Below are 27,244 nucleotides of genomic sequence, written 5' to 3' on the forward strand. Positions count from 1 at the left end.
CTATTGTATTGTACTCTCCCAAGTGCTTAGTACAATGCTCTATACAATAAAGCTGAGTTTGGGTCAAGCAACCCCTTCTACACTACCAAAATTAACTATCTTCAGTTTTCCCAGATGAATTTGTTGTTTTTCCAAATGGTAGAGCCCAGTTCATCCTTAAGCCTCCACCAGCCAAAGCAAGGGTTTTCCAATTTTCCTACTGGGAGAAACACATTTTGGTGGCAACTATCCACACTTGCAGGGGCTTCAGTGAACCTGACCAAGCTGCCAGATACATGGGTAGCCAGTGCCACACAGTAGCCTTTACAAATTTGGGGTCTGGATGGTCTGGACTCCAAATTTTCCCAAGACTGTTGGGCTCTGCCTGGGTTTTGTCACCTGGAAAACTGTATCTCATAGCTAACCTTACCTATCTACTCTCTTATTTGTCCAAAGAACACAAGCAACTTGCTCAATATAAATTCACTCATTTCCTTCCCTCCCTACCTCTATGAAATACAATTCCCTTAGAAAACAAAACCAAAAGGTAATCAGTCATATTTACTGAGCCCTTACTGTGTGCAGAGCATTGTACTAAGCAACTGGAAGAGAACAATTTAACAGTTTGTAGTCACATTCCCTGCCAATGAGAGTGAGAAAACTGCTTTTTTGTGTAGATTGCTGCCTCATTTATAATAGGTCCTGGTCTTACTTTAAAATTGCTGTAAACGATGCCTGCCAAAAACACGGAACCCACCTTAGGCTGCCAATATTAGCTGCATTCTTACCTGGGGCTTCTAATAAATCTTCATACACTAAAAATGGAAAACATACCCAGAAGACTCACCTGAGCAGAAGATACAATTGTCCCAAAAAGTGGAGATAAAATGTCTGTTGAGGAAAAAAAAAAAAGCATGCATCAAATTACTAAAAACTTGCACCTGGAGACTATTTTCTATAAACACTACTCAGTACATTCTAGTCACAAGCTAAATGCTGACTTTTTTTTCTGATGTTTCTTAAGCACTTACTATGTGCCAGGCACTGTTCTAAGCACTGGGGTAGATACAAGGTAATCAGATTGGACACAGTCCATGTCCCACGTGAGGCTCACAGTCTTAATCCTCATTTTACAGATGAAGTAACTGAGGCACTGAGAAGTTATGTGACTTGCCCAAGGTCACACAGCAGACAAGTGGTGGAGTCAGGTTTAGAGCCCAGGTCCTTCTGACTCCCAGGACCATGCTCTACCCACAGAGCCATGCTGCTTCTCAGTGTGACTTGAAAAAAAAGCACAAAAGAAGCCAATGTTTAAAAAAAATCAAATATATCTTTTTACTTGTTACAATATCTCTGGCCACTTATTTTACAATTTTTATACATGCTGGGGAGGCTAAACTTTGGCACATAAGACAACTGTAACTTTTCTGAACCACACATTTTACAGCTCTCTGCTTGCCAGCTGCTTACCTCTTTCACCGTGAGCTCTGGATAGAATAGGGATTGGGTCTGATTTCACTGTTTTGGATCTACCTCAGTGTTTACCACATAGTAAACACTTAATATAATAACTGATGGCTTCAAATGCAAATGGATTGTATCCATTCACTTCAAATGGCTCTCCAAGTCAGATTCACCTCCCTAAGGCCCTGCCTCAGTTACCCAGTACTCTCCAGCCACTGCTGAATTAAATGGGAAGGAGAGATTCATTGATTCAATCGTATTTATTGAGCACTTACTGTGTGCAGAGCACTGTACTAAGCACTTGGGAAGTAAAAGTTGGCAACATATAGAGACGGTCCCTACCCAACAACAGGCTCACTGACATGGCATATCTCTTAGGAGCTCAGGATCCAGTCTCAAGAGTGAGCACCTGAAGATGATTTTATGACATTCAAAGGATCAGTATATTGCAGACCTCAAAACACACAGTATACTTCTGGTTGGTCTCATAACGTATCCATATGGTTACAAAGCCTCAGAAATGCTGCATCCTGGTTGAAAACTAGGACCCACTTGCTGAGGACAAACCTGCATGGCACAATGCTATCAAGGAGGGAATGACTTTCAGCAAAAACTTCATGTGGAAAAAGTAAGGAGGCAAAAAAAAAAAAGAGCGCCAAGCACTAAGCACATTAACAAAAACATAAAGGACCATCTTTTAGTGTGCACAATGTGGCCAGGCCTAGACATCCTGTAATGCCCTTTTCAGCCACTCGGACACATTCTCTTTCTAAATTCCTTACCCGTGCAGTTTGCATATTTGAAACTACATTCTCACCTCTAATATGAAGTGCACCAGAGTTGTATTTTGGCATAATTCCTTTGACTTTAGTGAGGTAAAATCTGAAGGGGTTTCCTTTATCCATAAGGTCCCAGCTGTCTTGGGTTTCATCTGTACTTTCATTTTCCTCTTTCAAATCTCGACTGATGGGTGGTTGGTCATGTTTGGTGCTATGAAAAGATGGCTCTTGTGGAGAACACTTTTCTTCCTTGGGGATCACCTTCTCAATGCACTTTGGCTTATGTTCTGGTTGAGTCTCATCATCGCTACTTGAAAGGCACCAGCCTAAATCTTCCTGGGAACTTTTCTGTCTTTTTGCTACTGAGATTTCAGCCGACACACTTTTGTCATCAAATTTTACAGGTGATATCTTCCTTCTATGGGCAATTTTCCTAGCATCAGAACATGTGTACTGGAGTCCAATTGTTTTTTCTTCTTCAGGATGGGATACAGAAGTAGATGGTTTCTCATTGTCAAACTTTTCATCAGTACTTTCATCACTACTGGATATAGTCCATTTTCCATGATCACTTTCTTGAGTCATATTTCTACATCGAATAAAAGCCATTACATTTATACAGTATGTGTACTAAAACATTTGCCAGATATTTTTCAAAAAAAGAAAGACAGGTTAAATAATTTAAATTCATAAAGTCACTTTAGATAGGGTGTGGAATTTGCCATTTTTTTCAAACTGTTTCCAGTTTTACCCTCTGTTACACAATATTTCCATGAGTAAATGCTTTCAAACTAATTAAATTCCATCATTCGGTACAGAAATACCACCAGGACAAATGGTCACAAGTAATAATTTCAAAGCATAAATGTTGTGCAGAAAATAGAGCATCATTCAGCATTCCCTCTTATTCTTAATATGCTACCTGTGGGAAGGCAACATACCTCTAGGTGGAACTAAAGTTCTTCGAGGGATTATTTCTACAACCTCTTCAAATACGCATTTATCACCTAGCCACCTAGTTCATTTACGAATCTAAAAAAGTCATTGTTTGACATTTATGCTGGTGAGAAATAACAATTATGACAATCATAATTGTTATTATGGTACTTATTAAGTGTTTGCCATGAGCCAAGCACTGTCCAAAGTGCTGGAGCAGATATAAGTTAATCAGGTTGGCTATAGCTTAATATTTATAATCCATTTTAATAAACACATGTCTCTAAATATATACATGCAGGTGATAATATTAAGTGCCAAAAAGACCGGGTACTAAGCAGGTCTTGGAGAAAACCAACAATTATGCTGCTCCATTTCTCCACAATTTCCAGAAACGTTACACTTCACCGAAATTCTACTCGCATTTTCAATTCTCAATTGTGCTAAGAAGTCCTGAAGAACTTGTTTATTTTCACCTAGCCCCTTAGGGAGATAGAAGACTTCGTTACCATTAAAAAGGAATCTGAATGCCTCTCAATGCATCCTTGTAACAGGTGCTGAAAGAAGCGACTGCAATGGACCCCCTCAGCAAGAAAGTCAACAAAACAGATTACAACGCACGTGGCAAAGCCTTTACCTAAACACTTGAAAGTCATTAGCCGTTTAAGCCTGATGACACTGCACACACACAGGAAACTGGACAAGTAATAAGTCACTTCACCTCTCTGTGCCTCAATGACCTCATCTGTTAAATGGTGATTAAGACTGTGAGCCCCACGTGGGACAGAGACTGTGTCCAACCTGGTTAGCTTGTATCCATCCCAGCACTTAGTACAGTGCCTGGTTTATCAGATAACATATATACATATACACACATGTGTATGTGTTTGCAAGGAACGTGTCTACCAACTGTTTTATTGTACTCTCCCAAGCGCTTAGTACAGTGCTCTGCACAGTAGGCGCTCAGTAAATATGATTGATTTTGTGACCGTGTGCATATCTGGTTTACTGAAGGCACATCTCCTCCAAGAGGCCTTCCCAGATTAAGCCCCATTTTTCTTCATCTCCCCCGCCCTTTGCTCTTCCCCTCTCCCTGCCCCACAGCATTTATGTAATAATAATAACGTTAGTATTTGTTAAGCATTTGGTATGTGCCAAACACTGTTCTAACTGCTGGATAATAATAATAATGATGGTATTAGTTAAGCGCTTACTATGTGCCAAGCACTGTTTTAAGCACTGGGGTAGATACAAGGTAATCAGGTTGTCCCATGTTGGGGCTCACGGTCTTAATCCCCATTTTACAGATGAAGCACAGAGGCACAGAGTAATTAAGTGGCTTGGCCATGGTCGCAGAGCAAAGTGGAGGAGTCAGGATTAGAACCCACGTTCTCGGACTCCCAAACCCGGGCTTTTTCCACTAAGCCACACTGCTCACATCTGTCATTGATGTCTGTTTATTTTCCTTGATGGCTGTCTCCCCCCACCTCTCGACTTGTGAGCTCGTTGTGGGCAGGTATTGTCACTCTTTCTGTATTGTACTTTCCCGAGCGCTTAGTACAGTGCTCTGCACAGAGTAAGAGCATAATGAATATGACTGACTGGTTCTGCCAACGACCTAGGTGGTTCTTCCCTGGCCGTCCCCTCCCCTCTGAGCAGCTGGCACCGGATCCAAGCCAATGGGAGCCCGGTGTGGGCAGGGATTGCCCCTCTTTATTGCTGTACTGTACTTTCCAAGCGCTTAGCACAGTGCTCTGCACATAGTAAGCGGTCAATAAATACAATTGAATGAATGAAGGGCCTTGCTTGGGATTTCCCTTTTCCTGATTCCCCCCGTGCGGTTTGTTTTCAGCTCCATCCATCGGAGAAGTTCCCGGCGGCAGGAACGCGGCTCCTCCGGCAGCCCGCCTATTCATTCATTTTGGGCAAGTCACTTAACTTCTCTGTACCTCAGTTACCTCATCTGTAAAATGGGGATTAAGACTGTGAGCCCCCCATGGGACAACCTGATCACCTTGTAACCTCCCCAGCGCTTAGAACAGTGCTTTGCACACAGTAAGTGCTTAATAAATGCCATTATTGTTATTATTGTCAGCTGTGTGACTTTGGGCAAGTCACTTCACGTCTCTGGGCCTCAGTTACCTCATTTGTAAAATGGGGATTAAGACTGTGGGTCCCCCATGGGACAACCTGATCACCTTGTAACCTCCCCAGCGCTTAGAACAGTGCTTTGCACATAGTAAGTGCTTAATAAATGCCATTATTATTATTAGTAGTAGTATTATTAGTATTATTGTCAGCTGTGTGACTTTGGGCAAGTCACTTGACTTCTCTGGGCCTCAGTTACCTCATCTGTAAAATGGGGATTAAGACTGTGAGCCCCACGTGGGCCAACCTGATCACTATATATCCCCCCCCGCGTTTAGAACAGTGCTTGGCACATAGTAAGCGCTTAACAAATGCCATTACTATTATTATTAACACACAGAGACGGTCCCTACCCAACAACGGGCTCACAGTCTGGAAGGGGGAGACTGTGAGCCCACTGTTGGGTAGGGACTGTCTCTATATGTTGCCAACTTGTACTTCCCAAGCGCTTAGTATAGTGCTCTGCACACGGTAAGCGCTCAATAAATACGATTGATTGATTTGGAAGGGGAAGACAGACAATGAAACAAAACACGTAGACAGGTGTCAAAACCGTCAAAATAAACAGAATTATAGGTACGCCCTTCGACCCATCCATCAGTCAGTCACTCATTCAATCGTATTTATTGAGCGCTTACTGTGTGCAGAGCACTGTACTAAGCGCTTGGAAAGTACAATTGACTCAGTGGAAAGAGCCCGGGCTTTGGAGTCAGAGGTCATGGGTTCGAATCCCGACTCCGCCACATGTCTGCTGTGTGATCTTGGGCAAGTCACTTAACTTCTCTGGGCCTCAGTTACCTCATCTGTAAAATGGGGATTAAGACTGTGAGCCCCACATGGGACAACCTGATCACCCTGTACCCTCCCCAGCGCTTAGAACAGTGCTTTGCACATAGTAAGCGCTTAACAAATGTCAATTATTATTATTACAATTCAGCAACAAGTAGAGCCTATCCCTGCCCACAGTGGGCTCAGAGTCCCATTAATCGATAGCATTTAGTGGGCTCTTCCTGTGTGCAGAGCAGAGTTGGGCGGGAGCCATCTCTTTATGTTGCCGACTTGTGCTTCCCAAGCGCTTAGGACAGTGCTCTGCACACAGTAGGCGCTCAGTAAATAGGACTGAATGAATGAACGAGAGGACAATACGAAGGAGTCGCGCGGATGTGCGGCGTCAATGGCCCGGCAGCCTGGCCGAGACCCGCTCCGGCCCCCCCGCCGTCTCCTGCTCCTGCTGCAGCCCGTTCCCCCGCCGGTCCAGGCCCACCTACCGGCCACTTACCGGCCACTTACCGATCACAAGCCGCCTTCAGCTCCCCGCGCTTCCCAACCTTGTCCAGCCTCCCAGCTCCCCCCGGCCCCGCCCCGCACCACGCTGCTCCTCCGGATTGGCAGGACCAAGCGGGAACCTTTGACCCGGAGGACCTGAGTTCTCCTCCCAGCTCTGCCCCTAGTGTGCTGTGTGACCTTGGACAAGTCACTTCACTTCTCTGTGCCCCAACCACCTCCTCTGCCAAATGGGGGCTAAGACTGTAAGGTTAATAATTGTATCGAATCAATAGGTCGCAGCGGAAGCGACCAATAGGAAGAGACGTTGCTGTTGCTAGTCGGTATCTGCGCCCGCCCTCGTGTTGCCGCGGAGCCGGCTGGCGTCCAAGGCCCCGTCCGGTTGCCATGGTTTCCGCGATGGCGGCGGTCCCGGGGCCAGCTCGAGAAACTGGTTCCTCCGACCGAAGGAAATGGGTGGAAGTAGGTGGTTACGGCACTGGTTGCGGGGGTCCTGCCTCGAGAAGAGGCACCCCGGTGACTTTAATTCATTATTATTATGGCACTTGTTCAGTGCTTACTATGGCCCTGCTGAGAGCTCACCTCCTCCAGGAGGCCTTCCCAGACTGAGCCCCTTCCTTCCTCTCCCCCTCGTCCCCCTCTCCATCCCCCCATCTTACCTCCTTCCCTTCCCCACAGCACCTGTATATATGTTTGTACATATTTATTACTCTATTTATTTTACTTGTACATATCTATTCTATTTATTTTATTTTGTTAGTATGTTTGGTTTTGTTCTCTGTCTCCCCCTTTTAGACTGTGAGCCCACTGTTGGGTAGGGACTGTCTCTATATGTTGCCAACTTGTACTTCCCAAGCGCTTAGTACAGTGCTCTGCACACAGTAAGCGCTCAATAAATACGATTGATTGATTGATTGCCAAGCACTGATCTAAGCGTTGGGTAGATTCAAGTTGGTTTGGACCCAGCCCCTGTCCCACGTAGGGCTCACAGTCTTAATCCCTTTTAGACTGTGAGCCCGCTGTTGGGTAGGGACCGTCTCTATATGTTGCCGACGTGTACTTCCCAAGCGCTTAGTACAGTGCTCTGCACACAGTAAGTGCTCAGTAAATACGATTGAATGAATCTCCATTTTGCAGAGGATGGAACTGAGGTCCAGAGGAGTGAAATGACTTGCCCAAGGTCACACAGCAGGCAAGTGGTGAAGGCCATGACCTTCTAACTCCCAGGCCTGTGCTCTACCCACTAAGCCACGCGGCTTCGTGTTCGGAAATCTCTGCAGACTTCCCTCCCAACATGCAAAGATGCAGCCCGTTTCATTTTGAATGCTCAGGGGAGGGTTTTTTTCACGTTTTTTAAAAAATCATTTGTTAACTGCTTACTCTGTACTGAGTGTTGGGGTAGATACAAGATTGGACACAGCCCATGTCCCACATTGGGTTCACTGTCTTAACCCCCATTTTGCAGATGAGGTGATTGAGGAACAGAGAAGTTAAGTGACTTGTCCAAGATCACACAGCACCCAAGTGGCGGAGCTGGGCTGAGAACCCAGGTTCTTCTGCCTCCCAGGCCTGTTCTCTTTATACTAGGCCATACTGCTTCCTGGGGAGTTGCAGTCATCCTGTTTTTTGAAAAAAATTTTCACTTATTCTATGGCTTCTCTGGTAAATATGCACCTGCCCCATAAAATACAAAGAAATATAAGACAAATATAGTGTAATAAAGTGAGATTTCTCAACACCCTTTTGCATAAAGTAGCCAACCTAATGAAGAGGCCCATTTTGGACAGGGGTTGACCTATTGCTATATTATACTTTTATTGTACTTTCCAAGCACTTAGTACAGTTCTCTGCACAAAATAAGTACTCAGTAAATGCAATTGAATGAATTCATTCATTCAACTGTATTTATTGAGCGCTTGCTGTGTGCAGAGCATGAATGATGACATTTGCTTTGAAATTTTGAACTCAGTGCTAATGGAGATATCAAAAACTAAAAGCATTCTTGTTTCAGACACTAAAGCATAGTAATATTTTCTAGGTATTTAAAGTGTGTGATGAAGGTAACAAAGGATATTTAAGCAGAGAAGACTTCAAAGTTGCTGTGGTTATGCTTTTTGGCTACAAACCCTTAAAGGTATGTATACTTTTTATTAAGACTTTACCTTGGAGTATATATTAATAGTTGTATTACTAAGTCCCCATCATCCCCCATCCCCCCTGCCCTACCTCCTTACCCTCCCTACAGCACCTGTGTATATGTTTGTACAGATTTATTACTCTATTTATTTTACTTGTACATATTTACTATTCTATTTATTTTATTTTGTTAATATGTTTTGTTTTGTTGTCTGTCTCCCCCTTCTAGACTGTGAGCTCGCTGTTGGGTAGGGACCATCTCTATATGTTGCCAACTTGTACTTCCCAAGCGCTTAGTACAGTGCTCTGCACACAGTAAGCGCTCAATAAATACAATTGAATGAATGAATGAATAAGTGCCGAACACTGTACTAAGCACCAGGGTAGGTAGAAGCTAATCAGGTCAGGCATGGCCTCCTTACCCACAGGGGCCTAAAAATATAAGTAGGAGGGATAAGAGAGCCTTATTTTACAGATGAGGAAACTGAGGCACAGAGAAGTCAATTAATTGACTTGCCCAAGGTCACCCAGTAGGAACAGTCACAGTTCATGCTCACACATTTTTTTAAAAAAGGTATTTAAGCGCTTACTAATGATGCTACTACTATTACTACTACTAATGGTATTTATTAAGTACTTATTATGTTCAGGCACTGTACTAAGTACCGGGGTAGATACAAGCAAATCAGATTGGACATAGTCCATGTCCCACCTGGGGTGCACAGTCTCAATTGCCATTTTACATGTGAGGTAACTGAGGCACAGAGAAGTGAAGTAACTGCCCAAGGTCACACAGCAGACAGGTGGCAGAGCTGGGCTTTGAACCCATGACCTTCCGACTCCTAGGCCCTTGTTCTGTCTACTATGCCATGCTGCTTCTCTAGAGTCAGATGTTATAGTCTGACTCTAGTTGTAGTTTATCTCATTCTGAGTGTTTCTCTCTAACATTGCAGAGGTCAACTAATGGTGATGCTGAATCCATTCACAGGACTGAATATATCTGCTGCAACAGTCACTTTTGCATCTTCTTTAACTCCATATAAAACTGACTCAAAAGAAAAGTGGGGAAGACATTTATTCCATCAGAAGGATCTATTCATTCATTCATTCAGTCATATTTATTGAGTGCTGTGTGCAGAGCACTGTACTAAGTGCTTGGGAAGTACAAGTTGGCAACATATAGAGACGATCCCTACCCAACAATGGGCTCGCAGTCTAGAAGAATTTGTATTCTTGTATTCTTTTAATATTATAATATAATACAAGTGGTCTAGAAAATTGCTCCATTCTCGGATGTGGATTCCACCATTAATAATCTTTCTTCCGGAGTATTTCAAACCACAATGCAAGAATCAGTGAAATTAGTACCACCCCCATGGTCTGTCTTAATCAATCGATGGTATTTACTGAGCTCTAACTATGTGCAGAGCACTAAACTAAGCTCTTGGGAGAGTACATTAGAGACAGTAAACACTTCTCTGCCCTCAAGAAGCTTACAGTGTAGTGGGGAAGCATTGGACTCCTCTTTACCCAGGACTACTAAGACTGAAAAGAGGGGAGTGGGTTGTTTCCCAGTTCTTGATCTTTACCCAGGACTACTAAGACTGAAAAGAGGGAGTGGGTTGTTTCCCAGTCCTTGACTTGGCAGTGGCCATTGACATATCATGGGCCTCTTTATTCCTGTGCTGCTGACAGTCCAGGGCCTGATCCAGGTTCTGAGTAGGGATGGTGCAAAATTTAAGTTCTCATTCTACATATGAGTAGCAGCATGGCTTAGTGGAAAGAGCACGGGCTTGGGAGTCAGAGGTCATGGGTTCTAATCCCGGCTCCGCCACTTGTCATCTGTGTGACTTTGGGCAAGTCACTTAACTTCTCTGTGCCTCAATGACCTCATCTGTAAAATGGAGATGAAGACTGTGAGCCCCACATGGGACAACCTGATTCCCTTATATCTACCCTAGCACTTAGAACACTGCTTGGCACATAGTAAGCGCTTAACAAATACCAATGTTATTATTATTATTATTATTATATGTAATTGGGATTTTCTTTTCCATGCTAGAAAAACACTGTTAGCTTTTCTTAGTAAAAGAATAAACATCAATCGTATTTATTGAATGTTTAATATGTGCAGAACATTGTAGATTATATCAATCATATTACAGTTGGCTATGAGTATGTAAGTGCTGACATGGTACTTGGGAGGATATGTGCTGGAGAGTCAAAAAATCAATTTGGGATCGCCTCCTGGAGGAGGTGGGATTACTGGATGTTTTATGGTGGATTTGAAAAGAGGAAATTCCAGTGAATTAATGGTATTTGTTGAGCACCTACTGTCTGCAGAGCACTGTACTATGAGCTTAGAAAAGTATAGTACAGTTCTTTTTTATTTTCAAAGCTTTCCTGAAAACACGCTTCTTCTTGGGGTCATTCTCTAAATAATTTCCACCAGCCTTCGTCATAGCACCCCAACAGATCCTACATGCACCCACAGCATTTTTATACGTATTTTATATGTATTATTGTTTTTTAAAAAATTATTTAATTTTTTCCATACTCACAATTTCTCATTGTATCTGTTTTCCCTCCTGCTCCCACTGAATGTAAACACTTTATGTCTGCTTGTTTTACCCATTAGATTTTAAAGTCTGCCAGGGCAGTTCTAGTACAATCAGTCAATTGTATTTATTGAGAACGTACTCTGTGCAGAACACTGCATTAAGCGCTTGAGAGAGTACACTATAACAGAGTTGGTAGTCCCATTCCCTGCCCACAACAAACTTACAGTCTAGAGGGGGTGACAGACATCAATATAAGTGAATTCCAGATAAGTACAGAGGGACTGAGGGTGCAAATCCAAGTGCAAGGATGACCTAGAGAAGGGAGTGGGTGAAGGGGAAATGGGGGCTTAGTTGAGGAAGGCTTCTGGGAGGAGATGTGCTTTTAAAAAGACTTTGAATCTGGGGAGAGTGATCACTGTCAGCGCTTAGAGCAGTGCTTGGCACATAGTAAGCACTTAAATGCCGACATTATTATTATTATTATTATTATTTGTAGAATGCCCTGCACACACAATTAATTAATAGATTTAAGGTGACTTGCAGTGTCTTATAAATTCCTCAAGGGCAGGAATTGTGTTCTTTACTTCTCTTTTATGATTTTCAGTGCCTAGTACAGAGCTCTGCACAAAATAGGTGCTCAATAACTGTTTTTAGTGATGATTTCTTTGTCTCTGTTTCAGATGGAAATAGATTTAGTGATTACTTCCGAGAAGCAAAACACATCAGGTAATTTGAAAATTGCTGCCTTTAAATTTTTTCTGTGCAGTGATCTTTTATACTAATTTCTATCACATTTTCCAAAGACTTTGTACAGTGTTGTGCATGCAGTTAATACTCAGTAAAAATGATTGATGGATTGGTTTGGATAAGAGGGGTTAAGAAAAAGGTAGTACCTTAAAGTCAACGGTCAGGAGTTTCTGCTTGATGTGGAGATTAAAAAATGTAACTGAAAAACAGTATTGAAATGGGTTGTGTCTCAGGGCTTAATGGAAAGAACAAGGGACTGAATTTGAGTCCCAGTTCTACTACTGAACTTGAGACCTTAGGAAAATCACTTAACCTCCCTGGGTTTTCTAGTCTGTAAAAGGGGAATAAAATAGATTGTAAACTCTGGGAGGAAGAGGGATTGTATACCATCTCATAATCTTGTATCTACCCCAGCACTTTGCACTTAGTAAATACATTTAGTTGCTACTTAAGGATGTAGAGTTGAATTGCCCTATTAAAAAGAGAAAGGTAAAAGTATGAGGAAAATTAATGCAGAATATTTTGTTAGCTTTGCACATTTTAAAATGTTGATAGCATGATTTTAAATAATTTTTTTCATTTACCAATCAGAACTGTATTTTATATTTAAGATTCAAATCATCACAATTGAATACTTCAAAGAATCCCACTAAAAGAATTACATTTAGATCATATTAGAACTCATTTTAATACAGATTGTATTCATAACATTCAATCTAGTGTTATCATGCTGGCCTATTTTATTATGAGTCACAGGAAACCAGGCCTAAGGCTGCTGTACATGTCATTAAGTTTATGTGGTTCTGGGGTAGTGCCAATTTTATTGTTTATGGGATATTCTCTACACCTTTATCGATAATATGCACCTTTTTTAACCTACTTTTTATTAATCAGGAGAAAGATGCTATAATAATTTTTAATAAAAAAGAAGTATTAAGAAAAAAAACAAAAGAAAGGAAGTAAAAAAGTCGAGATGCTGGCTTTGTGACATATCCTTCCTCATTTTTGAAGGTCATTTCACTCTTTTGGCCATGATGTTTTGGTCAATAGGATGTGTTGTTTTGCTTTCATTGATCAGAAATTTAGTCCTTACTCATTGTTGGGTCTAAAGACAACACTTGCTAAGGAGTTGAGCCTCAAAGATACTTGCGGATACTGAAATCACAATCTCTAGAAATGATAGTAAAATTGTATTATTCACCAAAGTAATAAATAAAAAGCCTTTATCATATATTAAGGAATTTCATTCATAGGGAATACATTTTTGTTAACTTAGTTTTTTCTTCCAATATTTAGGCATACTACTTGAAGAATTTTTAAACTTCATCAAGAATAAGAAGGCAGCCCAACTACATTACGATGAAATAAGGCAGATCTTTACAGCCTTTGACAGGAAGTGTAAGTTTGTGGTCCCTGAATACTTCTTAATCCAAGATTTTCATACTACAGAAAACTTGAAGATAAAGCAGTATCTTTTCCAGAAATGTTCTAGTGCTCCTTGAGGGCTTTTTAGTTGTTTATTTGAAAAATGGTTCTCCACAACCTGTTTTTCTAATGAATCTGGGGACCCTTAGATTTTTAACTCCATAAGATATGTCACCGAATCACCTATAGAATAACTGTGTACGTGGGCTGGCTGAGACAGATTGAGAAAGAGAGAATGAATGAGAATAAAGAAAGAGTGAGATTATCTTGCCTCAGCCCTACTTCTGTTTCTGACCCAGACCCAATTAGACCTCCACCCACAGGGGGAAATACATATATGTGTATATAAGTACATATTCATTATTCTATTTATTTTACTAATGATGTGTGTATATCTATAATTCTGCTCATTTGTATTGATGCCTGTTTACTTGTTTTGATGTCTGTCTCCCTCCTTCTAGACTGTGAGCCCATTGTTGAGTAGCGATTGTCTCTATTTATTCCTGAATTGTACTTTCCAAGTGCTTAGTACAGTGCTCTGCACACAGTAAGCGCTTAATAAATATGATTGAATGAAGGGGTGCAGCTGAAACATATCTTGCTCACTTAGCAATCAAATGGTGAGACGTACACAAGAACAATTTCAGGAATCCTTCAGTAAAAGTCCTGCTTGGATTGGAATTCTAGGGACCAGCTCAAGACCAGCTGAGGACAGTGAGTTGAGGGTTCCAAATCTGGCACTGAATTTCCTTCTCTTTTGGGCAGTGCCAATTGGTCACCCAGGATGGGGGCAGGAAAGAGAAGAAGGGGAATTGCCCATGCAGAGAACTATGTGCTCATATATTGCAGGGCTTTGTAGTCCTATGAGACACAAGCAAACTCCAAAAGCATCCTATATGTTCTCCTGTATGGTGTTACCACACCTACCAGAAACATTATTCCCCCCACCCATCTTGGATCTTGCCTGCAGAAGGCCTGGAGGCCTGACATGGAAGGCGTGCATGTCCAATTTCCAACGCTCGGCCAGCTATACTGCAGGATGGCCTACTTTTGCACTAAGCTCTTCTAATGGATTAAGCACAAGATTGTAAGACACTCAGAGTTCATGTTTAGTGCCCTTGTTCCCAATATACCCCAAATTATGAAACAAATTCTATAGTGCATCTTAATTGAAGGACCAAAAAGAAAGGGATGTTGGAATCTATTAAGTACAAATAATGGTTACATTTCACAAATATTATAACGCCATTATCTTTGGTCAAGTCCCAAAGCCAATGTTCAGAAACCTTGCACTCATGATGAAAGTTTGAATTCATCCATATTCTAAGCTTGAATATTGCCATGTAAGACAGTCATAGTCATGGCCCTTTTACTTATCCAGGGAAAATAGTAGTTTATTCTAGATGGGAGGAAAAACACTGGTATAACCTGTGAGCATTCAGTACACTCAAACCACATTCCTGTTCTCCAGCCTGCCAGACATAAGGTTATCTAGTTGCAAAGAAAAATTTGCAAACATAGTGAAAGGTAAATTAATTGCATTTTGTTTAAATTATTGCATTGAAATGCTTTCTCTGTAGAAAAGTGCTGTTTCATATGATTGGGTTTCTAATACCCAGTTCCAGAATGCAGCCTTGTGGGAGTCAGGAGGCCTGGGTTCTAATCCCAGCTCCAGCACTTGCCTGCTGGGTGGTATAGGACAAGTCATTTAAATGCTCTGTGCCTCAGTTTCCTCATCTGTGAAATAGCAATTATATAATTTTAATTATAATGAATTTAATTCTTTTTAATACTAATTTTAATTTTTTAATTCTAATACTAATTTAATTTTAATACTAATTTTAATTTTAATATAAATATCTGTTCTCTCTCCCTCAGACTGTTAGCCTTATGTGGGACAAGGATTGTGTACAAGGATTGTGTTTGATCCCATTGTATTGTATCTACCCTAGTGCTTAGAATAGTGTTTGACACATTGCAAGCACTTAACAAGTACCACAATTTATCATTATTATTATCATCATCATTATTACTTGTAGTAGCTCACTAAAGGTATAGCCTATGCCCTATCAGTGAAGTTACACTGAATTACTTATATGGAATCAACTCCAAATTCATTATCACCTTACTCAGTTCTAACAAATCGAGTAGCAAATGACCCCAAATACTATAGTTAAAATTATAGAATTCTCTCATATCTGCTTTTTAAGAGAACAATTCTTTGCATTTGTAGTTTATAAACTAAAATATAAACTAAAACATTAAAATTTAGCAAGTAATTGAAGTCATGTATTTTATTTTAAACTAGATCATGGGTTTTTAACTTTGGATGATTTCAGAAAAGCATTTGGACAAGTTGCTCCCAAGCTACCTGAAAGAGTTGTACTTGAAGCATTCAGGTAAGAGTGCACAGAAATAAAATCTTATTCAGTGAGAAGTATAACTTTTAAATATTTAAAGTTTCAGATGCAGAAAATTAAGAGTTTCCCATTTGCAAAATCCTGTAAGAGATTATATTATATGTAACATGAAAATTTCAGGGCCTAAAATCTCCCTGAGTGTAACTTGAAAGTGTGTCTCTACTTCAGAGCTGACATGGGTTCTACAGCAGTCAAGACTGTGTCAAAGATACTGTCTTATGCCTAGAAGTTCAAAAGCTCTAAAGAACTGCTACTGTTGAGAATATTGTTATTTTCTGCTCAAAGTAAATGGAGTTCAAGAGAGATATTAAAGACTAGGTTAGTTTTTCCAAATCTCATTAGTAATAATAATTTTCCACTGAGGGATTAGTGTAAGACTAACGAAAATTTGTAGAGCTTAAAGGTTTTAGAGTTGTGAACAGAAACTGCAATATCAGCCAGTGGATCATTCAAAATTTGCTGGGGATTCTGTCACAGATTTGACTTCCTTGCCCCATTCCTTTGGAGACATCCCAAATTTCTATTATGGAATGCTGCAAACTTCATCACCTTTTTTTTCCTCAAAACTCCTGAGGGTGATTTTTTGTAAAGTTTTGAGTGCCCTTCACTTTGTGGTGCATCTCTGCTGGTCAGTTTTAAAGCCAAGAGATTAATTGTGAAAGCAAATATAAGGTTTTCTTTTTTGCCTTTTTGAACTTCGACCTATTCTTTCTCCATTTCATCATGTATTTTCAGGAATTTATTATTAAAGCATTTTTTCACGTCCAGAGGTATTTTCAGTTCATATTTTAACCTCAGTCATAAATAGGTTAGCTTTACTTTTTTCTTACCATGATCCTTTGTTGGACAATGTGGTATTCCCAGCTAACATGTTTCCTGTTACCTTTTCCTGCCTGAGAACGTATTTGCTCTTGACACAAGCAGTGGATTTGGCACATTACTACTCCCTGTCAACTGCCCTATAGCTCTAGGAGCTCCCCGAGAAACCCACTGAAGTACCTAGTGTAGAACTATAAAGCCTGCTACTGAGGCAAAGCTGAAATGTTAAAGCACCAGACAGCACTCCATTTCTACATTTAGATGATGAGAGAAAGGGGTAAACAGCACACTAAGTTGCAAGGGGTATAAGTATCAATCAATCATATTTATTAAGCGCTTACTGTGTGCAGAGCACTGTACTAAGCGCTTGGGAAGTACAAGTTGGCAACATATAGAGACAGTCCCTACGAAACAGTGGGCTCACAGTCTAGAAGGGGGAGACAGAGAACAAAACCAAACATATTAACAAAATAAAATAAATAGAATAGATATGTACAAGTAAAATAAATAAATAGAGTAATAAATATGTACAAACATATATACATATATACAGATGCTGTGGGGAAGGGAAGGAGGTAAGACGGGGGGATGCAGAGGGGGATGAGGGGAAGAGGAAGGAGGGGGCTCAGTCTGGGAAGGCCTCCTGGAGGAGATGAGCTCTCAGTAGGGCCTTGAAGGAAGGAAGAGAGCTAGCTTGGCGGATGGGCAGAGGGAGAAGTATAAGAGAAGATAACCTCTGTGTCTCAAGATGAGGTATTAAGGGGAAAGAGCCTGATTGATTGGATATCATTGCTCATTAAGCCTTTCTGGAGTCAGGGTACTAGAGGGTCATTTGGGGATCCAATTAAAAAAGAAACACTTCCTTTTCCACAGGGAAAAATAATCCCATAGCGCACAACCACATCAAAGAGAAAGTCTTTATGTTAGGTTGGGTACCACTGTGAGAATCTTCTGTCGAGATGATTTTAAGTAGAATTTTCAAGCTAAAACTCTATCTGATTTTTTTAGTCTACTTATATTTATTTCATTTGCAATTTTATGAAGTTGTTTTTTCCGCGGTTTTGGGTGTGAAAGGCAGGGCCTGGTATTCTTTTTCCTTTCATAACTCTGCACTTTTACCTTTAGAGAAGCAGCTTGGCTTAGTGGAAAGAGCCCGGGCTTGGGAGTCAGAGATCATGGGTTATAATCGTGGCTCCTCCACTTGTCTGCTGTGTGACCTTGGGTAAGTCACTTAACTTCTCTGTGCCTCAGTTACCTTAGCTGTAAAAATGGGGGTTAAAACTGTGAGCCCCACATGAGACAACCTGATTTTCTTGTATCTACCCTAGTGCTTGGCACATAGTAAGTGCTTAACAAATACCATCTTCATCATCATCATCAACATCCTTTACCTCTGGTATAGGCCTTACAGTGGCACTCAATAAATGCTATTAAAATGATGATTTACTGTAAATATGTTTCTGTTCTATTCTGTATTTGCTATTTATAAGATCAATTATATTTCTAGTCATTCTAAGAAGAGGTCAGCTCTACAGACACTATTCAGTAGATCCTGCAACTTTGATACAGTTATAATCTTATTTCAAGTCCTTTGCCATTTGGGGCTCTAAAATAATTTTGCCAAATTATTCAAGCCTTTTGAATATTTTACAGACTTTGAGCTTTATTGGCTAGGTTGTGAAATGAACTTGAAAACACAGTGATTTACTTGAATAAAATAATACTTTAGTTATTGACACCTTGTTTGCTTGTTTTATGGTATTTAAGCAGTTGCTATGTGTCAAGCACTGTGTTAAGCGTGCGGCAGATATGAGTTTATCTTAGATACAGGCCTTGTACCATGTGGGGCTCACGCCCCTGGACTTCTAAGCAGTTATATATTCACAATTACTCGTAGCACCACTTTTGTACAGATCTTCTATTCCCTTTTACGTAAGTACTAATTTATCCCCTTTTCTTAATTACTTTAGCATCTGTCCCACCTGCTAGATTGTACATTCCTCGAGGGCAAGTATTTCTATAATTGCTTTTTTATTCTCCCAAGCATTTAGTATAGTGCTCTTCACATAGTAAATGCTCAGTTGATTGATTGACTGACAGTTAATCCTTTTGAATTGAAATTTTCAACAAAAGTTATTTCCATTCCTTTAATCAACATAACAGTTAGTTTTCCTTGGTCAGTGGTTCCATGAAAGGTTTCCATACATGCCTTGTATATGGTATTAATATTTTGAGAATTTTTGATTTGTTTTTGGTAACCCTTTTCAAAAGATCATATCTAGAGAGTTAAGAAAAAACTGAGCCTTTCATTTCTTCTTTTAAATACCTACATTGGAACTATGCTCCTAAATATGCTAATAGAGTTGGCGGTCTTGTCTTCTTAATAATAATAATAATAATGATTGTGGTATTTGTTAAGCGCTTACCATGTGGCAGGCGCCGTACTAGGCGCTGGGGTGGAGACGAGCAATAAGGTTGGACACGGTCCATGTCCCACATGGGGCTCACATTCTCAGTCCCCATTTTGCAGATGAGGTAACTGAGGCACTGAGAATTCAAGTGACTTGCCCAAGGACATATAGCAGACATGTGGCTGAGGCAGGATTGGAACCCATGACCTCCTGACTCCTAGACCCATGCTGTATCCACTATGCCATGTAAGCTCATTTTGGGCAGGTAACATGTCTGTTAATTCTTTTGTATTGTGCTCTCCCAAGTGCTTAGTACAGTGCTCTGCACATAGTTAAGTGCTCAATAAATACAATTGATTCTGCTTTGCAATTTTACAGCTTCTTTCATTCTGACAGTTATACTGGTAGAGTTTAGAAAAGGGTCATGACATTTTGGTGCTTTATAGAGCCACAGAATATAGATATTCATTGCTGCATGCTGAAGAACTAGGTGGGGGGACAGTTACAGCTTTTTCGGTGGTTAACGTTCATACTGTTATTACTCTTTCAGCTTTCTCGGTGGTTAACATTCATACTGTTATTATTCTTTGAAGTTAGCTCTTGGGGATTTTCCCATCAGGCAGGTTTTTCCTTGTAATTTTCCCTGGGATGCAATGATTCAATTGGGGCAATCCCAATCCACAAATAATGTGTGCGGCTCTGTAGATTTTATGAGCTCAGAATGCACCCACAGCTTTTCTGTTGCCTTTGGAGTTGGGATTGGATTCAGTCAATCTTTTGGCTTCAGATGATGACAGTGCTAATGTTGGGAGGTCAGGAATGGAATCACCTGAGTCCATTTCCCTTGTAAACAATAATTGGTGTATGTGAGACAAATTTATTGTGTGCCAAACACAAGGGTAGAGACAGTGTAATCAGATCAGACACAGTCCTTGCTCCACAATGAGACTCACTGTAAGGGGGAGGGAAAATGCATATTTAATCCCCAGTTTCAAGTGCTCAGTACAGTGCCCTACACTCAGTGATCACTCAGTACCTGTGTGACTTAGTGGCAAGGGCATGGGCTTGGGAGTCAAAGGCTGTGTGTTCTAATTGCTGGAAAATATTCCAAGTAATGAGTCAGGTTAGGCCAGCCTTTTATTCATTTTGTTGCAACAAAAGATCAGTGGCTGTTTGGTAGCCAAATTCTATTTATTTTCTTAATGATATGCATCTAGCTTTATTTCTATTTATTCTGATGTCTTGACACCTGTCCACATGTTTTGTTGTTTGTCTCCCCCTTCTAGACTGTGAGCCCATTGTTGGGTAGGGACCGTCTCTATATGTTGCCAACTTATACTTCCCAAGTGCTTAGTACAGTGCTCTGCACACAGTAAGCGCTAAATAAATATGATTGAATGAATGAATGAAAGATATATGATGGGGAGAAGTGCATAGTATTCTTTTATTTTTCTCCCTATTCTTCAAAAATATTGTTTGGAGTCGATGTCATTGTGAAAACCATTTGGGTTTGTCGATCTGACAAAGACTGTTCCCAAAAGGAAATTACTCTGTGTGACAACTCTTTCACCTTCTGGGTTTAGTTTCTGAGCCGTCACTATAACAAGTGTTATTGTTCAAGTATCCCATTCCTTATCTATATAGTTGAAAAAATTGTCCTTGCTATAATGGCATTGGTATTCTTTACCACCCATCAAATATGAAGTCGCTGTCATGCTTTCTCTCAGGGCTAGCCTTTTCTGTCATCCCTGAACTTTATCAATTTATCAATGAGAATGCTTTCAAGTCAGTTGCCCTTGGACACAAAGGAATTAAAATTCTTTTTCTCTTTAGGGTATTCCTCTTCTGTTTTAGGTGAAGATTATTATTACTTTTACTCATTTATTTGTATGTTTTATAACACTCTACAAACCTTAACTGAACCAGATAAAATATGTCTCCCCTCTCTAGACTGTTAGCTTGTTATGGCCAGGGAACATGTCTACCAACTCTTATATTGTACACCTCCCAAGTGCTCAGCACAGTGCTCTGCACAAAGTACTCGAAAAATATGACTGATTGATTTCTTTTATTACTTTTCATAAGGACACAAGGGAAATTAAAGTTAGTATTAGAATTGCTGGTTCAATTTATGAAGCCAAAACACTTACTGGTTTTACTTAGTTCCTTTCTATGGATCATTTTTTAGAAATATTGGATATTTTAAATTTATTCAACACAAGTAAAGAACAATGAAACCCTGTAGGTTTAATGGTAGCCTTAATAGAATTTCATTTATTTTTATTTTAATTTAAATTTTCAAATTTAGCTTTATAAATTATCTTGCTCGGCTTGAGCTTTTGTAAAAATATTGTTGTATTACATGGAATATGATTTTATTTAAATATCTAGTAAATTATCAAGTGAAGGCTTCTGAGGAAAAAAATCATAGAAGTGTTGAGTATTTCATTCAATCTCTGGTGAAAAGGAACTCTTGATTATCTGACTCAACTGTGAATGAGCAAATGCTTTCTCAACCTAAAACTGAGTATCTTTTTGAAGAGGTTGCAAAGGATCTTCTTAGCCAGTTGGTGGTGCTAAGTGTTCTGTTTAAGATATCAGCTGAATCTACACAGCTAATCTTAAGCATCCTTAATAAATGTATTTATAGCAAATTTTGCAGTATTTAAAGGAAAAAGGACTACAATGTTTGCTCATAATTATAATACTCCTGTAGGGCAACATAATTTCCAAAGGAAGTATTTTCTTCAAAAACCATCATTCACACTCAGGGTAGACCACTTTTATTGAAACTGTTAGAAAGTCCAGATCCTTTTCATTTAACATTAACTCCCTAAACTGGAAATATCAAACCTCGAATAATTTCTTAACATTCAGTGCACTACTGAAGTAGCCACTTGCTTTTTTGAGTACAGGAGAAAATTGATTTCATAAATTTTGCTATCCCTGCACACTCATGGCAGAAAATTGACAAATTAGCCTCCGTAGGGGGTGTTAGAAATTTACAAATATTTTTGATCTAGGCCATTTGATTCTGGGCCATTTGGCTCACTCTGCAGCCTGCCTTGGACTCAGTTGGACGTATGTTCGATTGTGAAACATGTTTGACCCACATTTTTGGACCTCTAGCCTTTATTTCCACCATCCTAGCTTTGCAGGTATGGACCAGATTGGGTCAGAGGAATTGGCCTGGTCTGTTTGAGTCCAGGCTGTATGTCTTGATCTGGGAAAAGGCCCAGGCAGAAATTTAAGTTGTAAGATTCCCCTACGAGTTCTGATCCAGTTGGGGATGATGTTGTTTAGAACGTAGCATTCAAGGTTCATTCATAAATGAAAAGACTTCATTTTTCTAACACAGGAGAATGCAGTATTGTTGCATCACTTCCAAATGGGGTAATGATGATGAACTGGGCTAGGGTAGGATCATCTTGTCACAGAGAGAATTCTGTGTCTTTCCTTAACTATGGATATTCATTCATTCAGTCAGTCATATTTACTGTGTGCAGAGCACTGTACTAAGTGCTTGAGAAGTACAATTCAGCAACAGAGACAATCCCTGCCCACAACGGGCTCACAATCTAGAAGGGGGAGACAGACATCAAAACAAGTAAACAGGCATCAGTAGCATCAACAAAAGTCCATTTAATCAGTCAGTCAATGGAATTGACTGAGCACTTACTATGTGCAGAGCACTGTACTAAGCACTGGGTGGCCTGTAATAATTTTTCACTCTGGAGCTCCTTGAATTCAGGCATCATGTCTACTATGTTGTACTCTTTTAAGTCCTAGTGCAGTCCTCTGCACTCAGTAAACTCTCAGTAAATGCTTTGGATTGATTGGATGACTATATTTCAGAGTTATAGGTATGTGGAATTGGATGGGGTTAAGTAATGGGGTGGTGGTGTTGGTGGTGAAGACAGTACTTAAGCTCTGTAGTGTTCCCCACCATTTCCACTGAAACTGAAGAGAGCAAACAAAGGCAAGTTTGAGGGGATAGCTAAATAGGTGTATTGTACTCTTCCAAGTGCTTAGTACAGTGCTTTGTGTACAGTAAGTGCTCAATAAATACGATCAAATGAATGAATAGGTGTTCGGCAGTGGGGACTCCCAAGAGTGAAGGCAGCAGAAGGAAAATGTTAGGAACCTTCAGGTAAGGAGCAGCAGGTGGGAGACAGAACATCAAGGCTATTCGGGATGGTATTAAGGAACATTCCCACAGGTGTAGGAGGCCCAGGGCCAGTGTTTGCTGACTTGCTCCACTACCTCGAGGAAGCTGTGGTACAGGAGGAATGCAGTCTCCCAACGTCTAGAACACTGTGTGGCACATAGTAAGCACTTAACAAGTACCATTATTATAATTATCATCAACAGCAGATGAGCCTTGGTCCAGTCACAAAGACTTCAAGCTGCCTGAAGGAGTTAGTTACAGAGGTAGTGGCTTGTGTCCTTGCCAGTCATGTTCCCGCTGGGACAATGGGTGCAGTGAGCATTTAGTCAGGCAGGGGTGCAGGACATGGGGAAATGTAAATAAAAGTTTTACAGGTAAAGTCTTCATGGGCTGGAATTAGCTCAGCATGGAGCTGATACCATGTTGTAGGCAGGGTACAGAGCAGGTGGTGGCCAGCCACTTCCTCCCTCTGTTCTACCCCCTTCCCCTTCCCACAGCACTTGCATATACTTGTGCATATTTATTACTCTATTTTATTAATGATGTGTATATAGCTATAATTCTATTTAATCTGGTGGTGTTGACACCTTTCTCCTTGTTTTGTTTTGTTGTCCGTCTCCCCCTTCTAGGCTCTGAGCCTGTTGTTGGGTAGGGACCATTTCTATATGTTGCTGATTTGTACTTCCCAATAGCCTAGTACAGTGCTCCGCACAGAGTAAGCGCTCAAAAAATATGAATGAATGAATGAATGGCCTAGCTATGGGAATCATCACAGTCCATGTTAACCATTTATTTTCCAGAGTCCTGCTCGGTCTATCCACCACTTGAAACTCTAGGTGGTTGTTTAGTCAGGAATTTTCAGCACAGGTAGCATAGCCCCAGCAGACATTTCCATAATGTTTCAGCCTTGACCTATGTGTACATATTTGTAATTTATATTAATGTGTGTCTCCCCCTCTAGACTGCAAGCTCATTGTGGGCAGGGAACGTGCCTCCCAACCCTGTTGGATTATACTCTCCCAAGGGTTTAGTACAGTGCTCTATACAAAGTAAGTGTTCTGTACACAATAAGTGCTCAGTCCATATCATTGGTGGATTGACACTGGTGAGTTGTGGGTTGGGCTCTGAGGAGGTCTGGAACAGTAATGGCAAATTGAAACATGATGTAAATGTAGAAGTTAGTCAAAAGTCACCAGTGTTCAGTTGGCTTTTCTTTTTTGATTTATAGTTTAAAATGCATATTCTCTCAAATAATTATTTGCAATTTCAGATAATGGTATGCCTTTGAAAATGGCAGAAAAATTTTAATTGGCCCAACTTATTTAGAAATATAGTACATCATTCATTCTTGAATTCCTAAATTATTAGACAATACTTGCTCAATGTGAATAAACTTTTATTGTGAAAATGAAGAAAGTCAAATTATTCAGTGATGAGAATTTGAGAATGGAGCTCTGAATGAATGAAGGCACCATAAAATGCTGGAGGAGGACTCTAAACCCTGAATATAGGTAGTAGACAAGGCAAACCCAAAATGTATCATTTCAGCAGAAGCAGATGGATCTTCCATTCCCAATGTGTGATGCGTCTCTTGTTAAATGAATGCAGTTGCATGTCAGAGGTGTATTAGTAATTTTCTGGTTTATTCCATACTAAAAATGACCTCATTGTTTTGTGCTTCTTTTCCATAATTATACAGTTAAAAGGGAAAATAAACTGGCCTTGCGTAGCGCCCCCAGCAGAAATCTTGTGCTCTTTATGCAAGTTTGATTTATAGACATGTACTGCAGAGCTGGGTGAATATGAAACATTCATCTTCCCTTTGCTAGTTGCCATGGCAATACAGTACACAGTGCAGTGTCATTCCTGCTCTGGTGATGCCTGCAGTAGTTTATTCCTTTGTTGTTCTTGTTTCTTAAGCAACTGTCTTACATCCTTTCATCATTTTAATTAATCATATACACAAGTTTTATCTTTTATCTCCCAAAATGGCTTTAGAGTTCTTGTTTTGGGGAACAAATATAAAATTCAAGTATTTCTGGAAAAAATGTTGTAGGCCCATTGTTTAGAATCAGGTCACTAAGTCAAGATGGATATATATTGCAGCCAAAAATCCGAAAAAAAAAGGACAACTGTATGTGTAAAATGGACTTTCTCTGCCACTCTACTTTTCTGTCATCCTATTTCTCTCTCTGCTTTTCTCTGTCTCACACACACAGTCTCTCTTTATATATATATTTCCTGGGAAATGCCACATTCATCAAGAAAAACTTTGGGGTTTCAGCTCTTCAACTGATGAATTCCATATTTAAGCTTACCATATAGAACAATTGAGCTGCATTTTATCAAACAACTGCATTACAACCACCTTACTTTCCCAGTGTCTCACAAAATTGAATTGAAATAAAAGTGCATGAGCTATGGATTGTGACATATTAAATGTCTGTTTTTTAAATAAAAAAACTTGTAAATGATGTATATTGTATACTTTTCAAAAAAAATCCTGTCGTATTGAGCCTATGGTTCAATCAATATAGCCATAACAGAATGGGGAATTGAGCAATTTTTGGTCTGGATAGACAGAGGCTGGATAAATTGACCGGAAAACCAAAACTTTAAATGAACTGTCTATACTGACCAAATTCAGTGCTCTATATACTTGCCGACTTTCCATTTTTCTTAGTGCTGGATAATCACTGTTTTATAGAAAAGCAACATGGCTTAGAAGAAAGAGCATGGACCTGGTTTCTAATGCTGTGCTACCACATACTTGTTATGTGATCTTGGGCAAGTCATTTAACTTCTCTGTGCCTCAGTTGCCTGCAAAAATGAAAATTCAATACCTAATCTCCCTCCTACTTAGACTGTGAGTCCCATATGGGACTAATGATCTTGTATCTACCATAACAATGCAGTGCTTGGCACATAGTAAATTCTTAATAAATACTACAGTTATAAGAGATTTGTAGATTGTAGTTTTGAGGAAATCCATTCTTTATTGTTGGACTTCTCATTCATTCATTCAGTCGTATTTATTGAGTGCCTACTGTGTGCAGAGCACTGTACTAAGCACTCAGTAAATACGATTGAATGAATGAATGAGAAGTCCAACAATAAAGAATGGATTTCTTCAAAACTACAATCTACAAATCATCTGCAAGTACTTCACTTCCATATTCCCTTCCAGTAATATGCCATGGAAAAACATCTTAATTTTTCAGCTACCATCAAAGAAAAGCAGGGGCTCCCAGTAAGGCCTTAATGCAAGGTTCAAGACTACAGGAGCTGCTTGATCACTTCCTGGTGAAAGTGTTAGCATTAATCTTGGAAATCCTGAAGTGTCTGAGGCCACTTCTTATCCAACATATTGCAGTGTCAGCTAAGATTGGATAGACTGCTTCTTCTATTGGTTTCTGGAATTGAAGGCTTCAGAACTGGTGGCAGGGCATTATTTGTTGAAATTCAGCCTCCTTGGCAGACATCCAGGATACACTGCAAGGCATATTTATTTGATTTAGTTTTGTTTGGTTAGCCTTGTGTTTTGTCCGTTTTACTTTGTGAAGTTTTTTTGAAATTTCCTCTGGCTTCATGGGCTTCGCTTTTGTTTGTTTAATAATTTTGCTACTTCACTGTGGTAGTGAAGGAAATTGAGCTTGTTCTATGCTGACTCAAGAATAGCTTTTGATTAATTTGTTTAATCTTTTTAATGTGAGCCACAGTCTTATATTACAGACACCTTTATTAATGACTACTTTCACATTTATATATCACCAGCTTCTGTTACTGTCACAATATCCTCCACAACATTTCTGTAAGACTGTGAACTCTCTCTCTAGACTGTAAACTCCTTGTAGACAGGGAACATATTTACCAACCTTGATGTATTGTACTTTCCCAAGCACTTAGTATAATGCTCTACATACAGAAAGCACTCAATAAATAGCTCTGAGTGATTGATTGCTGACCA

The 27,244-nt window shown here is 40.0% G+C and overlaps 2 protein-coding genes across 5 annotated transcripts in view; one reads left to right on the forward strand and one right to left on the reverse strand.

Moving 5' to 3' along the window:
- Window positions 1-6,678, reverse strand: part of TDP1 (tyrosyl-DNA phosphodiesterase 1) — a 74,206-nt gene extending 67,528 nt beyond the window's left edge. The window contains exons 1-3 of the mRNA XM_038751751.1: window positions 6,597-6,678; window positions 2,261-2,811; window positions 827-870 (exon numbers count right to left, since the gene is read on the reverse strand). Coding sequence (XP_038607679.1) covers window positions 827-870; window positions 2,261-2,807 — 591 coding nt within the window. The 5' untranslated portion in view covers window positions 2,808-2,811; window positions 6,597-6,678. The remainder of the gene's footprint in view (window positions 1-826; window positions 871-2,260; window positions 2,812-6,596) is intronic.
- Window positions 6,679-6,979: 301 nt separating this feature from the next.
- EFCAB11 (EF-hand calcium binding domain 11) overlaps window positions 6,980-27,244 on the forward strand; it is a 97,715-nt gene continuing 77,450 nt past the window's right edge. For all 4 annotated transcript variants that reach the window (XR_005451099.1, XM_038747165.1, XM_038747154.1 and 1 more), the window contains exons 1-5: window positions 6,980-7,052; window positions 8,629-8,724; window positions 11,968-12,013; window positions 13,331-13,432; window positions 15,768-15,858. Coding sequence is in view for 3 of the 4 variants with exons in the window: in XM_038747165.1 (XP_038603093.1) it covers window positions 6,990-7,052; window positions 8,629-8,724; window positions 11,968-12,013; window positions 13,331-13,432; window positions 15,768-15,858 (398 nt within the window). In the remaining variant the exon portion in view is untranslated. The remainder of the gene's footprint in view (window positions 7,053-8,628; window positions 8,725-11,967; window positions 12,014-13,330; window positions 13,433-15,767; window positions 15,859-27,244) is intronic.

Source organism: Tachyglossus aculeatus, chromosome 1, assembly GCF_015852505.1.
Source record: "Tachyglossus aculeatus isolate mTacAcu1 chromosome 1, mTacAcu1.pri, whole genome shotgun sequence".
Classification (NCBI taxonomy): Eukaryota; Metazoa; Chordata; class Mammalia; order Monotremata; family Tachyglossidae; genus Tachyglossus; species Tachyglossus aculeatus.